The sequence below is a fragment of the Cephus cinctus genome, unplaced genomic scaffold (assembly GCF_000341935.2).
Source record: "Cephus cinctus unplaced genomic scaffold, Ccin1 Ccin1_scaffold1588, whole genome shotgun sequence".
In the NCBI taxonomy this organism is placed as follows: domain Eukaryota; kingdom Metazoa; phylum Arthropoda; class Insecta; order Hymenoptera; family Cephidae; genus Cephus; species Cephus cinctus.
In genome coordinates, this window is record NW_014333893.1 from 110,470 (window position 1) to 125,756 (window position 15,287).

Consider the following 15,287-nt stretch of genomic DNA (forward strand, 5'->3'; position numbering starts at 1 on the left):
TTTTTTTTTTTTTTTTTTTTTTTTTTTTTCCGAAGACAAAGTAAAACCTCTGAACGCAACTTACCGTGAAAATCAATACTGGCTGCGCTCAACAGTATCGAAGCCAGCAATACGCATCTCTGTCGAAGTAAGCGGTGAGTTTGTCAAACGGGATTTTTTTCTTATTAAAAATTTAATTTTTGACAAAACATTAGACTCACCCAAATCAGAGACATTCCTCCTGTCGAATGTAGCGTAGAGCCAGTGTCCGAGGCGAGTAACGAATAACTAAACTCATGAAGCAAAACGTGTTTCCCTTTATAAGCCTTTTCCAGTTGCGCTCGAGGTGTCGTTATGCTCGATCGGCTCGGTGGAATATCATCGATTTTATGCTTTCGATTTCTTTGTTGTTGGACCCGCGACTAGAGCAGCGGACATTGTAAGTGAATTTATAATCGCGGCACAAGTCGAAGCGTGACCGAACTATAATAATTTTCAATTAGATAGGGGCTCCTCTGCCGGTATTACAGTTTACTTGGTGACCGATTATTGTCTTTCATTAGATTCTTCCAGCTACGTCAGCTTTTCATAGGGATTCAATCAGATCAGAGTCTTGTATACGTTCGTAATTACAATTCTGATCTTGGAGATTCGGTTAAACGTGACACTTCGCATGGTATTGACATTGCGAAATGGATCTGAAAATACGTATCTTTCTGATGCCAAATAAGAAATCAGTATTTTCTCCAAGGTCCGTTCAACTCATTCTTATCTTACCGCTGTGTAATCGGTTAGATTTTATGCGGTTTTCAGTGACAAATTCTTCTCTTCTGTGCCTCTTCTACTGTCTGCGAGCGCTTGCCTTCTCATTTCATTCTGGTACTTGATTGCAACAATCGATTGTTGTGAAATAACAAGCAACGAAGATCAGAACTGAAATTTCCTTCAATAAAATTGATACTTTTTATTTCTTACATGCACGAATTATGTCACATGGTAAAAACCTTATGTTACGTCCAATAAATCATTATTCCTTCCTGTAACCCGCGCCGTCGTGTATCCGCCTGAATAAAAGATTATTGCCTGGACAATCGCAAGATTCACAAATTATATATTACGGAAGAGGAGTGGAGTAAGGGTATCGGTACGCGTTGGTAGATGCTGCTGTATATATTAAAATATTCTATATCGTATAGTGCTATATATATATATATATGTATGTATATGTAGAGTAAAATCTTCCTGTCACTAAGCAAAATATCAGTATTACTGTAGCATTATGACTTCTAGGATTCACGAAATAACATTTTCTATTTACAATAAAGTCGCGAGAGATTAAAATCTTTCGAAAAAGTCTTTGGATAACCAAAAAAAATATCTTGCTTTTTTTTTTTATTTTTTTTTTTCCCCACGATTTCCTCACTTATACACGTTTTCCCTTTATTTTTGCTTCATTGTGCGTTACGAGCGGACGATTAGTAACGATAAAAGGCTAATCGATTGATTATATAAATAGGCTAGCGGCTAATGTTTTCTCGTACGAATGATTAGTAGACTTAACTAATGTCCGGTGCGCGGATAATTGATCTATTCTCGGATTCGCATTAACGAATTGCGAGATAGACCTGTACGTGTGACATCGCTGTAATTAATTCACTTGTTCCAAAAAGCGAAGGCTTTTTGAATTCTCTCGCTGTGGGGCTTTCCGGGCACAGTTGGCGTCACGCGGGGAACGGAAGTCGGAATTTCTTTGATTGGTGAAATCTCTTCTCTCTCGAACATCTTGGCGGTCCGACTGACACTTCCGGTTTGGACAAATCTTCCTTTGCTCAGCCCTGGGCTCTTACTTTCATCGGCTATAAAAAAAAGCAAATAAAACTATGATTAGCTATTGTTCGTCAAACACAATTTAGTCTGTAATTAATCGTGATATGGGAACTAGTATTATTACGTGTCATGAGACTGCTGTTAGTATCATGGAACTGCTGTTAGTATCATGCAAAGCTTTAGACATTAAAATCATTTTCAAATGCTACTTTGTGTCTTTGTTATCCTCAAGGATCCTGAAGTCGATTTGGCCTCGTTCGGGTTAGCACGATCAAATTGCGGTTTGTTAGACTCGAGCGAGGTCCTGGTGGGTCGAAGTTTGACGCCGAATGCCGATTTCAGTAAATCCTCCTTTCCGGGATGTCCTTCGACGTCTTCCTCGGTGATGGTCATACTGGAGAGTTCACCACCTTGGGAGTAAGGGGTCGTGATGGAACAGTCGCTTATTCCGGAGTCACTTCGTTCACTGCAGACTCTTGTCCTTTTCAGACTAGGATCCTTGAAGCCATTGAAATTGACTTCCTCGATGATGGTCGTGGTGATGATTTCGCTGGTGCTCCTCCTGGAGGGTTCCTCGTCTTCCGGTTCAGTTACGCTCGAAGGATAAATCTCCTCGATGTTAGTTTCGGTGCATGACGTCACTTCCACCAGGTCGTTGTTCGACAAGTAAATATCCTCGGGTTCGGATTTACTCAAATTGCAGAATTCTATGTTCACGTCCAGGTACTCTTTGGAACGATTTTCGGATATGATCTCTGAGGATTTGCTCAGTCTGGGATGGGTCACTGACAAACCGGAATCCTCAGAGTTAGTTTCTTTAACAGCTATGTCCTCGGTTTCCAATGATTCAGAATCGTTGCCTACAGCCTCGTGAGATTTTTCGGAAACTTTCTCTAAATTTTCTGCAACCTCATGTTCGTGCGTTTCTGGTGAATCGAGAGAGTCATGCTTCAGATTATTTTCTGATATTTCCGCATTGTCGAGGAAAATCGATTTTTTACTAAGGCGACAGTTACCAAACGATAGTTTAATTTTTTTCGCTTCTTCATCCTCAACGTCTCCATTGACCGATACTTCCTTCTCCTCGATGAACACTTTCCCATTTTTACATATCTCATTCTCTTCCGTAAATTCCTCAGTATCGTTACTCCTGAGATTCTCATCATTTTCAAACGATTCCACTTCCGTTTTCATTACTTCAACTCTGATCTCTTCAAACACTTTCTTGTTCCCTTCCGGTTCAGTCTCAGAGTGACTTTCCTTGACAGTTGATACTTCGGCAGGGATATTGTCCTGATTAATAATATCCAACGGAGGTAAACTTGTGGGTGGGGTTGAGGGTGGCGAATCCGTTATAGAGCTTGTCCTTCTGCTATTGGCCGATAGGTTCGCCATCCTCCCCAGAGCTCGAATGGCATTTCCTGTTTTCTATTTGAAACAAACGAGAGCACACACGCAATACCGTGCTGGAATTAGGACAAATCATGCAAATCACATTTCGAGCATCAAATTGCAATTGGCAAAAATTATAAATTATTAATTAGGCAACGTCTCACTCTTAACCTGGACAATTTCGTGTCTTGACAAAACGTCGGCTCTGGTTTATTACACTCGGAAACGAACTAAAACGTCCTTCGAACTACATAAAAATGAATTACGTACCTGCCACTTTCTTCGAATGATGAATTTCTTTAGTTTCTCCGTCGGAAGAGCAACGCTGCTCATGTTTTCTGTATGCTGCGCCATCCAGGGATGCTTCAAGCAATCACTAGCTGACATGCGTAGTCTGGAATTACATCAAGAAGATCATTAGTCATCGCATTCTCAATTATTATCAGATATCATCCAGACGTCCACTTACTCCTTTCGTTTCTCGAGTAACGCACTGATGAAGTCCTTGGCGTCTTGAGAAATGGCGTCGAAGGCCTCGTCATCGAAATCATAGTCGGCTCGTGTTATATTAGCGAACGTCTCGGCGTCATTGTCACCCATAAAAGGCGAGAGACCAGTCAGTCTAAGTGACAAAATTATATTTATTTAATCTTACGATCGGTGCGATAGATAAACGATAAACCGGTACTTACAGAACGTAACAGATCACACCAACGCTCCACATATCCGACTCGGTGCCGATTGGTTCATAATTTATGATTTCCGGCGGAATGAATTCCGGAGTCCCGAAAAGCACGCGAATCGGTGTGTCCGGTCTGAGCGTTTGGGCTAAACCGAAGTCAATCAGTTTTATCTGATGCGACGTTCTCGTGTGACACATTATATTCTCGGGCTACAAATAGCATTTTTTTTTTGTAAATCGTTCAGACAGTTAAAACAGGCATTGATATAATGAAAAAAAAAGAAAAAAATTTAGTCACCTTCAGGTCAAGATGGACGACTTTGTTCTCATGCATATATTCTACTCCTTCGCAGATTTGCTTCATGAACAATATACTGTCCCTCTCGGTAAGGGTGAAATCGTCAGCGACAACCCTTGTGAAAAGTTCACCCCCGGATATACTGAGAAAGCAAAAGTATACATTATTACATTGAAAATAAGCAATACATTTTTTTTTTCTACTTACTATTCCATCACCATGACGATTTCTCTGGGACCTTCGAATGCCGCGGCAAGTTGCAGCAACTTCGGATGCCTAAGTAAATTCATTATTCTGATTTCCTCGTAAACTTGTTGGCGATCCTTGAGCTTGATAGTCCTGATGAACTTGGCTGCCAGATGCTGTCCCGTCGAGTGTTCCGTGACCTTCCTCACGATTCCATAACGACCCTTCCCGAGTTCCTCCAGGACATCGTAGCGTTCCTTGAACAGCGATCCATCCTCCAAAGAAACTTCACGCGGTTCGAATGCAGGTTTGAATTGATCAACTGCAAAACAAAGTGATCCCACCCATTGAGCGTCATCCGAATCATATAAAATTTCAAGAAAACCCAAAAATCCCAATTCAAAGTACCATCTTCGAGAATCGTAACAAGATTGGACTCTGCGCCAGGATCGCTGGCTCCATGAATATTCTCAGCTCTGATCCGGAAGCTGTATCTCTCTTCCGGAAGTAGCCCGTCGATAGTGTGACTCAAGGAATGACAAGCCTCGGCGACGACTGTCCAGGTCTCCTCTTCGGCGCGACGCATCTCAACGGAGTATCCGGTGACCATGCAGCCTCCGTCGTAGGGTGGTGACCTCCAGGTCACTGTAGCAGTACCAATACCGGAAGTCACTGTGGGATTTCCTGCAGGAGGATCCGGCGGACCTGAAATGATTTCAATGCACGTTGTAAATGTATAAATTTTTATATTTAAATTTAGAAAAAAAAAAATCGTATTTCGATTAACCCACGAATTACGTTTGATCGTATGATTGGTTAAAAAAGGTCAAATAGCTCGGTCCTAGTATGTAGATACAGCAGGGAGTCAAAATGGTCCTTAAAAATACTTTTGTAAATTGACTTTACTACACTATGAACGGAAAGTTCATTATTGCTCGTTGACGGTACATGCTATCTTACGAATGAAAATATTCGCTACTGTACATACATGTGTCGATACCTGCCAACGCGGGTATGTACGTCTCGCATTTTTTCATAAAACCAACAAGCCTATTTAAATCGGTACGAGGCAGCTGTTCATATTTAAATTGTATCGATTGTGAAACACTGTGGTTTTTGGCTCAATTGACATTTTTTCAGTTGCTACGTCAGAACAAATAGCATATCTCACCGAGAACATATAATCGACGATTAAGTAATAAAGTAATATTTAAAAGCGGAAGAGTGCTCGTTGCGCATTTTCCATACAATTTTTGTACCGTTACACGTTATCCGATCGATAGTCTCGCAGTGATTATATATACATATTTATGTGCGTTTCGCTAAAACTTACAAGCCTCGTGTTCGCACGTCATTATACACACGATGATTCACAACCTTCGCGAAAGTCTTCCTCGGAGATTCCTCAATTCCGAGAGTTCGAAACGTTTCCAATGAACTCGCCTGTTATTCTCAACAATTGCATAGTCTCCTTGTTACGAGACTAAAAGAAGCACTGTTATATAAGAGTAACGTGAAAAGTTTTACAAATTAATAACCAGACACGTATAGACCGTAACGGTTTTAATTATCACTGAAATTGTCAGTCGTACAGTGGTAAAACAACGCGTGGCGGCAACATTGCCAAAAAAATTAGACGTCGATTATTTTTTGAATAAACCGTCAATCGTTTCGATAAATCGACAATTGAATCGAAATGCTAGGCTTTTTTTTCACCCGACGCGTAATACGTGAACCGACTGTTCGCCGCGACGCTCGCGACACATGTGTCTCCGGGGTCTCCGGCGTCCAAAGAAACGTCTGCTTAGACAGGCGAAACTGATTATGTCATCGCAGTCATTGCGATCGTCTGTCGTGCGAGAACTGGACCGCGCACGCACCTTCGTTTCTCTAACACAATGCTCAAGGAGGATGACACCGCTTCGAAACCAAGTACAAGGTTCTAGGTTAACCGGTATCCCTATTGTCTTCCAGTCTTATGTTATTACGAATCTTACTTACATTTTGAATTATCTGACTACAGTTTCGTACTGAGGAACGGTTAGACTCGTGATGTACAAATGAAGTTTGAAGTGAACAAATCCAATGAGGATTTTAAATTCATGGCACTGATGATGACACGTTAAAAGTAACCTGGTTGTCTTATCTTCGAGCGATGGTAGAAAATTGAGAATCCTTATCGTTAAATTTTTATCATTCAACAAGTTATTTATGTAGATAACGTGTACACGTATGCTTTGTATGTCTTGTGGAATTTCGCATAACGCAAGTCAAAGAACTGATGGTCGTCTAACGTCAAGTTAGGATAGGGAAGATTCACGTTAACGGATGTATGTATATGGGGTTAAGTTGTATTTCATGAAACGATTGTTAGATCCTTCTGGAGAAAGGATAATTACGGCACTTACCTTCGACTGCTACACTGGCGTATCTGCAATCCCTTCCCAAAGCATTCTCTAGGGAGACTGCGTATTTTCCAGCGTGATCGGCCGTTATGCTGTCTAAAGTTAGACAGGACACTCCTCCGCCGCTGGTTATTCCAATTTTGTCGTCGGCTGTCAACTCTCGGCCCTGAAACGCCGAACGGTTCTCCCTTTACTCAGGCACGATTCTACTAACACTGTTATTTTCTATATTCAAACTCAGTTTAACTGCACGATCAACCAATCGTATAATTGCATTTTGAAGATAAACAGAGTCGAAGAAATCAGACCCTAATGATTTCTGCTTCGGGCGATTTTGTGACGCTTTGGTTTGAATATCAACCGACGTAACGAGTGGCGCTGCACGACGGCAATAGACAATAACAGTGTTGGACCTATAGCGTTAACGAAACTAGACGTCTGGCTGGGGGCTGGACTGATTCTCGGTAACCGAAGACTTGTTATTGTTCGCAACACACCGAGCAACTTGGTAATTGCGTAAGATTTACTTTAAACAATAAGTGACACGGTGCATGGGCACGTTCGCGTAGCCTCCGCAAATTCCTGCAAGGTCGTTTCAGGGAATTTCTTCTTCGATCTCTTTGTATCCTGATCGTTCGAATTTATTCGTTTACAGAAAAATTCTAAGCGTGACCAAAAAGCGGAACATCACGGATTGTTCGAAACGACCATTCGACTGGCGTCTTGTTATTGGAAAAGTGAAAGAACGCAGTCTGGTGAACGAGGAGTTGGTTCGTTAACGTAAGTGGCGTGGATTGCCTTTACGAAAAAATAACGGTACACAATGGGAAGACTGTAGACTGTAGAATTTATATTGGTACGATTCGCCTCCAAAGATACTGTTGTCTTTCAATAATCATATTCTTAAAGCATTCCAGAAATAATTTGTGGATTTTCGTCGAATGAAAGTCAACGTTGAATTTACAAGTGTATCCATGAGTCGTTGTGCGTACCAAGGTCCAGCCATGTAAAAACTGTCGAAAATGATTTTTTTGGTATTAAAAAAAAAACTGTAAGGATACGGTACGTTAGGGTTACGTTATAGTATTAATATACATAATTCCAGGTCTGACTGTCCATTACTTTTAAACGATTAAATCGTCTGCTGCGTCAGTTGACGCAACCTTTCCTCAGTTTGTTATCAAACACGTGTTTGAGAAAATATTTTGTCTGGCCATTCCTTTGATTGCCACGTAGCCAGATCGCCAGGCTGTTTCATCTTGATCATAACAAGGGGAACAATGAATATTCAGCAGAAAAGCAACGGCATGGTTAACGTCATTACAATGTTGGCCACATCGAATTTATTTATAACAAGTATGCTGTTGCCCTACATATTTTATAATTCTAGAATTACATATATCAGAGCAAAATTGGTTCTCTACGTTGGCACAATTTTTATGTTAATCTCGACTACCGTAAGTCACTTCGTGTGGGTATCTACGACATGGTATTATTTATGTAGACGATATTTATCTCGGGGAAGGTGTCGGACGGGATTGCGTAACGACAATGCCAAAAGAAGCGAGAACAATACAAAGGTCAAAGAATCCTTCCAGCCGTGGGCGACGGTAATGAATGGTAGCCAGAAATGGTAGTCTGAATATTTCCTTGTAAGCGATTCGATATCCTCGTTTTCGGTATGTAAATATAGTAGTTTACGCCGTCGGACGTAATTTCGGTCGAGGAATGCGAGGAGAATCTTTGACTCTTTCAGAAGCGATCGTGCGCGAGCGAGCTGATCGGCGAAGCCGATCCTCGGAGCAGTGACTCATGGGAAATGGATGGATCCATTAGTCAGAAAATTGAATGGGTCGTGTGCCAGTGAATTGTGCAATGGAAAAATAGTGAGGCCTCTATGCGGTAGCAAACAGGGAGACCCTTTCATGAAGAAGAGTGACGTTACGTATGACGATTAATTTAATCATTAATGAGATTAATGAAATATACGAATAATATTTTCTTTCGTTTTTGTCAATCGTTTTGACGCAATCGAAAGAGAAAAAAATTCTACCAATTCGAATACGATAATAAAGTTGACATTGACGAAGAGAGTCCATTGTGACAGCGTCAATTGTTACTAATGACAATGAAGTTCTGAGAAAGTCAAGAGAGTCAAGCGTGACATATGTAATATTATATCGATCTTGAAGATCGATTAGAATAAGTCGAATAAACTTGTATATGAAAGATCGTTTGACTCTTACTAATTGACGACAATTGCGAACTCTTCCGAATCAAAGAGAAGCCATTAATTATCTTGGACGGTCGATGTACTAAATCGGTTGTATCGATCTGTCACTTTAATGGGCGATCGGTCGATCGATTTACTCAGATCGGTGATACCGATCGCAAGATCGATCGGAGCTCATACATTATGTACGTTTGTGGGTTTGAGTAAATTGGACTTGGAATTGCACTCGATCTATACGATCTATACGATCTATACGATCAGGGCACGTGATCTATCGCACAAAGGATAAATTCATCCATTTACGTCAGTAAGCGAATTCCAGTTCCTTTGTTCTCCCGTTTAAAGAGACACGCGCACGACTAGGTATAGCTCGTGTATAGAATCCAGTGGGATCGGTTATAAGGAGTAACCTTGTAAATCATCGTCACGACTGACAGATCAGTCTCAGGTATTCGAGGAGGTTTTTGAGCAACCTTCTCAAGAATGTCTGTCTGAAGGAGAGACAGGCGCATGAGAGTGTATATCGAAAAATCCGCCCACCTTTTCATATTCAAAATAGAGAAAGGATGACTTACCGCCCGAAGCCACCTGACCCTAGGCTCCGGATGACCTTTGTAAGTGGCTCGCAGGACAACCCGTGCTCCGCGCAAAGCAGTAATGTCGGCAGGTGCCTTCAGGACTTGAGCAGCTGCGAATTTTTCTAGACTTGGCCTCCTCACTTCAGCCAGCCTCTTTTTGATCTCTTCCGGTGGCGACGGAGATCTCTCCAAGGTCCTCAAGCATTTGATGGCTGGAGAATCATCTTGGCTGAGTTCGTTTCTCGATGATCTTGAGGTAGAGCTGGTCTTGGTGACGACTGAATTACTCTGGGATGATTTTCTACTCTTGGTCTGACTCTCTTCATTTTCCGATTCTTCAGGATTAGCGTCGCTGACTCTTCTACGAAGATTTTCTCTACTGCCCAGTTCGTTCTTGAACTTCTGCAGGACCTTCTGAACGTTGTCGTTGGCTGATGATAGAATGACTTCGATCGTGCAGCCGTTGACCTTGTCATCGGTAGTCACCAAGGATTGATCGTTTTTGACGTCAACGTCTCTTTCATTTCCGTCGAGCGACACGATTGATCTATCGGGTGAGAAGTGTTCCCTCATCTCCGGTACAATAACGTTAGGCAACTCGATAACTGGGACGCCAATCGTCCTTTCCGGAGATAAGATCCTCTGTGTGACCTCAATTTTCTTAACGAATTTCTTTGAGCTGGATTGATTGATCGTGTCGGCCTTTGCCTTTGCTCTCTCGCTGCTCGATTTCTTCACTCTTTCCGACAGCCGCAATTTTGCAAAGCGATTGCCCAAATCTCCGGGTTTCTCCAGCGAGTTTACGCGCCTCAGACTGGATGCTCTTGTATGGCGCTCCAAACACGGCGAGAGAGGAACGGCCGCGGCGGATTGCGGAATTCGAACTTTCGTCGAACCCTCTTTTCTCCTCAAGCTGCCATTTCTTGTGAAATTTAGTAAATTCTTTGTAGCGGGTTTGGTGGTTTCCGGGTCTGGCTTATTGCGTCGTTGCGTAATGGGACTTCGGCCTGCAAGACTTTTTGGAAGGGAACTCATGGGCTTGACAGAATATTCTTTCTTCGGTTGAAGACCTTCAGTCGATCCCTTGGCAGGACTGCCGCATCTACTTGGGATCCTTGAGAATTTCGATGGATCCTTTGAAACATTCAAGGTCGATGGCCGACCTTTCCCGGGCGTAGGAGATACGCTTTTGTTCGAGAAACTCTTTTTGTTATCTGATTCCGGAGAGAGCCGCACCATTTCCGCAATAGGGGAAGTCGACTCTTCCGAAGATGGCGATGATACGTTCGATGATCGGGAATCGATCCTGAGCTCCGCCGTGGAACTGACGATTGGTCCACGTCCACCAGCTGCGAAAGCTGTGCAACGGATCTCTCCGGAATCTCTGGAGGAGACTCCACGTATCCTCAGAATACTGGTGGTTCCATCTTTTTCAATCTACCAAGAGAAATTATCAGGTAACTTGATACACGCAGACAGGATTTCTATTATATTCCGTAAATAATAATAAATAAATATCAAGATACCTTGCATCTCGATATCATCTTGGCGTCCTTTCCGTTGATCGTCCATTTGAATTCCGCTGGTCTGCCACTCTGAACTCTCGCGCAGAAGCACGCAGTGCTGCCTTTCAACGCGATTACGGACACCGGTGTCTTTGTGAATTGAAGAGCCATTTTCGGCGCGCCTTTGTAATCTATGCAAAGGACACAGCGATCACGTATTTAAGCATTAGCTTCGCTTTATTAGGCGTCTCTAAGATAATTCCCAAGATTCCTCAGGCTTTCTAAAGACTGTCATACCTTGAACGGCGAACAGTCCTTTGCAAGAAGCCTTGCCAAATTTATTTCTCACGAGACACGTATACTCCCCGGCATCCTGGGGATAAACATCAGCCAACCTGAGAGCCATTCCGCCATCTCCATAGACAACGTAACGATAATAATCGCTATCAGGAACCTCCCGACCATCCCTCAGCCAGGTGATGGCGAACGGCGGAGTCCCTTGAATTATTAAGACCAAAAGATTGATCAGTGCCGTTATAAATTCTCATATTGCAAACAGTGCAAAATTATAAATAATTAAATACCGGCAAGTCTGACTTGAAGTTCATATGAGTGTCCTTCCATGACGATAGACTCGGAAGGAAGCTCCTCTAAAAATTGAGGAGGATCCCGATCGACCGTTGACGGATCATCAGGTTCAAGTACAACGACCTGTTTTACAAATTAATGATTAAATATAATTAAAATAAATTTTATAATTATCTATATACCACTTGTCAATGACAACTGACCTGGCAACTATTTGTGGTCGAACCAAGAACATTGGTGGCTTCGCAAGTGTACTCTCCAGCATCGGTATCCTTGACCTTAAGAATTTCGATTTTTGCAGTTCTGCCGTCAAAATATTTCTTGATCCTTTCCGAGCGCTCCAAAGGTTTTCCATTCCTGTACCAAGCCGGAGTGGGACTTGGCGTACCTCTGATATCGCACTGAAGTTGAAGCCGGCCATTGACCCTGGCTGCAGAACCCAGAAGACTCCTACCAAACGTTGGGTAAGTCCTGGGCGAGGCGCTTCTCGTTCTAATGCCACGAGTGACAGAGCCATGACGACCTTAAACAGGGAGCCCCGGGAGAATCAGATGGGAGTACTGGTTAATTAAAAATTGAGTAGACACAGCCGTTAATTGAATCCTCGTCCAATCACACGTCAAGTGGCCTTTTACGAGGAGCGATTAAACAGTAGCCATAAAAGCTTTCTCACATTAAGATATGGTAAGACGCACAGTGCGCACAAGTTATACTAGTGATAACTCTGCTTTTTCATCATCGACTGAAGTTGCATTCACAAGTTGCGACTAGTCGCTGTGGCGATAGAAATATTTCAGTGCTCGGCACCGACGGTACTACTTAAACACTATTCTCGTTGAATCACAATATTTAAAAAAAAACAAAACCTACCGATAATCTCAAGTCTGGCAGTGGCCTCTATTCTTCCCACATCGTTCTCCAGAGTGACCCTATACAGACCAGCATCCTCAGGCGTGACCTCAGCTATTTCCAACACCCGAATGTCGTCCCTTTCCTTTATGGATATCCTAGCACTAGGCGTAACGACAATTCCATTCTTATCCCACGTGACCCAAGGCGTCGGATGCCCAGCGACTGCACATTGGAATCGCACAGTTTCACCTTCTTCGGCGACGCGATTGTGCGGAACCGCGTAGAACTTTGGAGCCGTCACCTTCAGACGCTTCAGGCCGGAGCCTTGTAGCGGAGTCTTGAATTCACGTCCCTCTGAAAGAGGCATGAAAAATTAAAAAATTTTTCTTGAAATTTGGAAAAATCATTTTCTAAAAAATTTTTCAATAACAAAACTTACTGGCTACCGACGGCGAGAGACTCCTTATCGGAGTTGATCTAGGAGTCGATCTCGGCGTTGAACCTGCAGACAAAAGTCCTACGGGTCTGCTCAACTGTTGACTCAGCACGTTCTCCTTCTCTTCGGGCACTGTAAATATTAATGACAAAGATTATTATGAAATTCCAAGCAGGACTTGGCGTTTTCAATGCGAGAAGCTTTGAGCTTCGGACCCTCGAAGGCCATTCGCTGTTGACCGATCTGGTTTAGTCGATCGAACTCTGAGATCGCAGCGAAACTGGTCGAGTGGTTCAGGAGGCCGTGAGCTATTTACATTCCATCACGCTCCATTTGCATTTACACGCTTCCCGTTTACAGTCGCGTTACGTTACGCTCGTGCCTATGTAAACGATCGACGGCTGAACGAAACCGGCTGAAAGTTGCCAGAGTCGTGTTGACGTATGCGAGAACGGTCGAATAATTTTTCTTGTTTACCTCAACATTCTTTAAATTATCCAATAATCGGTATATATTTTTTAACATAAAAAATGGATACTCAAAAACGTCCCTCGTTAGCACGTATTACGCTAATTGATTACACGTATTAGCATATAGGACTTTCTTGTGATGTAAATCGCATCTATTTACCATCGACCACCAGACACGCCGAGGTGAAGGCCTTTCCAAGATCGTTATAGGCGACGCATGTGTATTCACCCTCGTCTTCGGGGTAAACGTGTTGAATACTCAACCGAGCAGTTTCTCCATCGAAATCGGTAGTAAAGTCGCCTCCCAGCGGTAGCAACTATAAATGAAATTGAATCGTTAAAAATTTTATTGATCCTTTACCGATCGGTAATAAGAACGGATCGCTCGATTCGTACCCTGCCACTTCGTTCCCAGCGAATATCCGGCACTGGCGTAGCGTGCACTTTACACTCCAGTGTTACAGCATCTCCGTCGCAGCATCTGAGATCTCGCAACTCTCGCTTGATGATCGGTAAGGTCAGGACCTTTCTATAGGACCAAAAGAAAGATCGGTAACGTTGATTAGTAACGAGCCAAGTCAAACCGGATAGACCGAATATGATCTTTTAAAACGAAATACCAACCCATGCTTCACAGAGGTCTGCTCCATGCTGTCCTCTTTTCCCTGACCTGAAACAGAGGACGAAGTTGACGTTCGGGTTCGACAGTCTCTCACGATTGGCTATAGGGGCGACACGGAACGCCCATTCGCGGAGCGATCCATAGATCAGCACGCTCCAAGGTAAGTGCATGGGACGGTAATAAAAGTCAGTCCAAGTCTGTTCCAACTATCGCCTGACATATTGATCACGATCACTAATAGTCATTACATTCGGAACACGGGGACGAAGAAATCGAACGGAGGAAACCCGCGAGCGATCGCGTGGCAGCGACTTCAGAGGATCGTTAAGCTATCTCCACCGAGGAAGGTCGAAGGAAATTGCATAATTGGCCAAATTAGCCCAACCATTAATTTTATTAATCCTGAACTTGTCCACTTCCGGGTTTTGACAAATCCTCCGACAAACCAATTAATACAGGGATAAACGCCCATACGTCCCGATCGGTTCAGCGAAGTTGAGTCTATGAGCAAGCGACGTAACCTGCGGATCGATCGGTACTGGTAAGGAGGCTGGGACAAAATTGGATCTGGAGTATCCGTTCAGGTGTTCGCATTGCTCCGGGGATTCTCCATATGCGGACACCAAGTGGAAAATGTGAATAGCTACGTAAACCATATCCGCGTTTGCGCGAACGCTACCATATTGGCACAGTCTGATTCTAATGGACGCAGCGATGACGCTCGTCGCCATGGGACCCCCGGATGTTCAGTCTCGATGGATGAATTTAAATCGAGAGGATCAAGGAACCAATCCGTATTGAGACGTCGCCATAGTCGGAGGATCAATATCGATCTTGGCTTGTCAGTGATTAAAAGGCGTATTTCGCCAGGAGGTCGCGTGGCTGCTGCGCGCGTGAGCTGCATCGGGAATGCCAATCGTCTACCCGTAGGCGATGACTAATCGATCCTCACCAATTGATTCGTTCTCCTGCGACTCTACTGACTCTCCAGGTTCCTACGGAGTCTCGACTGGCTTTTCATTTATTTATTTTTATCGATCCTACCGGTATCGGTCCCTCGGGTAAAATCTTCGACCGGAAAAGGGTATCCCTCGATGGATGTCATTCAAAGGGGACTCGGTCGCTGTACTGGCGCACTTTGCTCGCAAGCAGATTGGACGGTGGGTAAACGGAGAGAAGAAAAATGATCGGACGATCCTACCGAGAATTCTAGGCAAATAATCTGTACAAGGCC

General features: G+C 43.3%; 2 protein-coding genes across 5 annotated transcripts in view; both read right to left on the reverse strand.

The window, feature by feature from the left end:
• The window catches only part of LOC107273434 (hyphal wall protein 2), a 3,216-nt gene extending 2,405 nt beyond the window's left edge, over nt 1–811 (reverse strand). For 2 of the 4 annotated variants that reach the window (XM_015751616.2, XM_015751617.2), the window contains exons 1-2: nt 201–811; nt 65–119 (exon numbers count right to left, since the gene is read on the reverse strand). Coding sequence is in view for 2 of the 4 variants with exons in the window: in XM_015751615.2 (XP_015607101.1) it covers nt 67–119; nt 201–215 (68 nt within the window). In the remaining 2 variants the exon portion in view is untranslated. The remainder of the gene's footprint in view (nt 1–64; nt 120–200) is intronic. The other 2 variants (XM_015751615.2, XM_025090756.1) reach the window with 2 other exon arrangements.
• Nucleotides 812–923: 112 nt separating this feature from the next.
• LOC107273398 (titin homolog) overlaps nt 924–15,287 on the reverse strand; it is a 56,168-nt gene continuing 41,804 nt past the window's right edge. The window contains exons 31-49 of the mRNA XM_025090757.1: nt 14,056–14,101; nt 13,828–13,960; nt 13,592–13,748; nt 12,965–13,093; nt 12,544–12,879; nt 11,877–12,196; nt 11,670–11,796; nt 11,383–11,583; nt 11,107–11,276; nt 9,578–11,017; nt 6,773–6,935; nt 4,773–5,069; nt 4,386–4,686; nt 4,179–4,320; nt 3,891–4,090; nt 3,668–3,820; nt 3,469–3,592; nt 2,016–3,234; nt 924–1,835 (exon numbers count right to left, since the gene is read on the reverse strand). Coding sequence (XP_024946525.1) covers nt 1,633–1,835; nt 2,016–3,234; nt 3,469–3,592; nt 3,668–3,820; nt 3,891–4,090; nt 4,179–4,320; nt 4,386–4,686; nt 4,773–5,069; nt 6,773–6,935; nt 9,578–11,017; nt 11,107–11,276; nt 11,383–11,583; nt 11,670–11,796; nt 11,877–12,196; nt 12,544–12,879; nt 12,965–13,093; nt 13,592–13,748; nt 13,828–13,960; nt 14,056–14,101 — 5,861 coding nt within the window. The 3' untranslated portion in view covers nt 924–1,632. The remainder of the gene's footprint in view (nt 1,836–2,015; nt 3,235–3,468; nt 3,593–3,667; nt 3,821–3,890; nt 4,091–4,178; nt 4,321–4,385; nt 4,687–4,772; nt 5,070–6,772; nt 6,936–9,577; nt 11,018–11,106; nt 11,277–11,382; nt 11,584–11,669; nt 11,797–11,876; nt 12,197–12,543; nt 12,880–12,964; nt 13,094–13,591; nt 13,749–13,827; nt 13,961–14,055; nt 14,102–15,287) is intronic.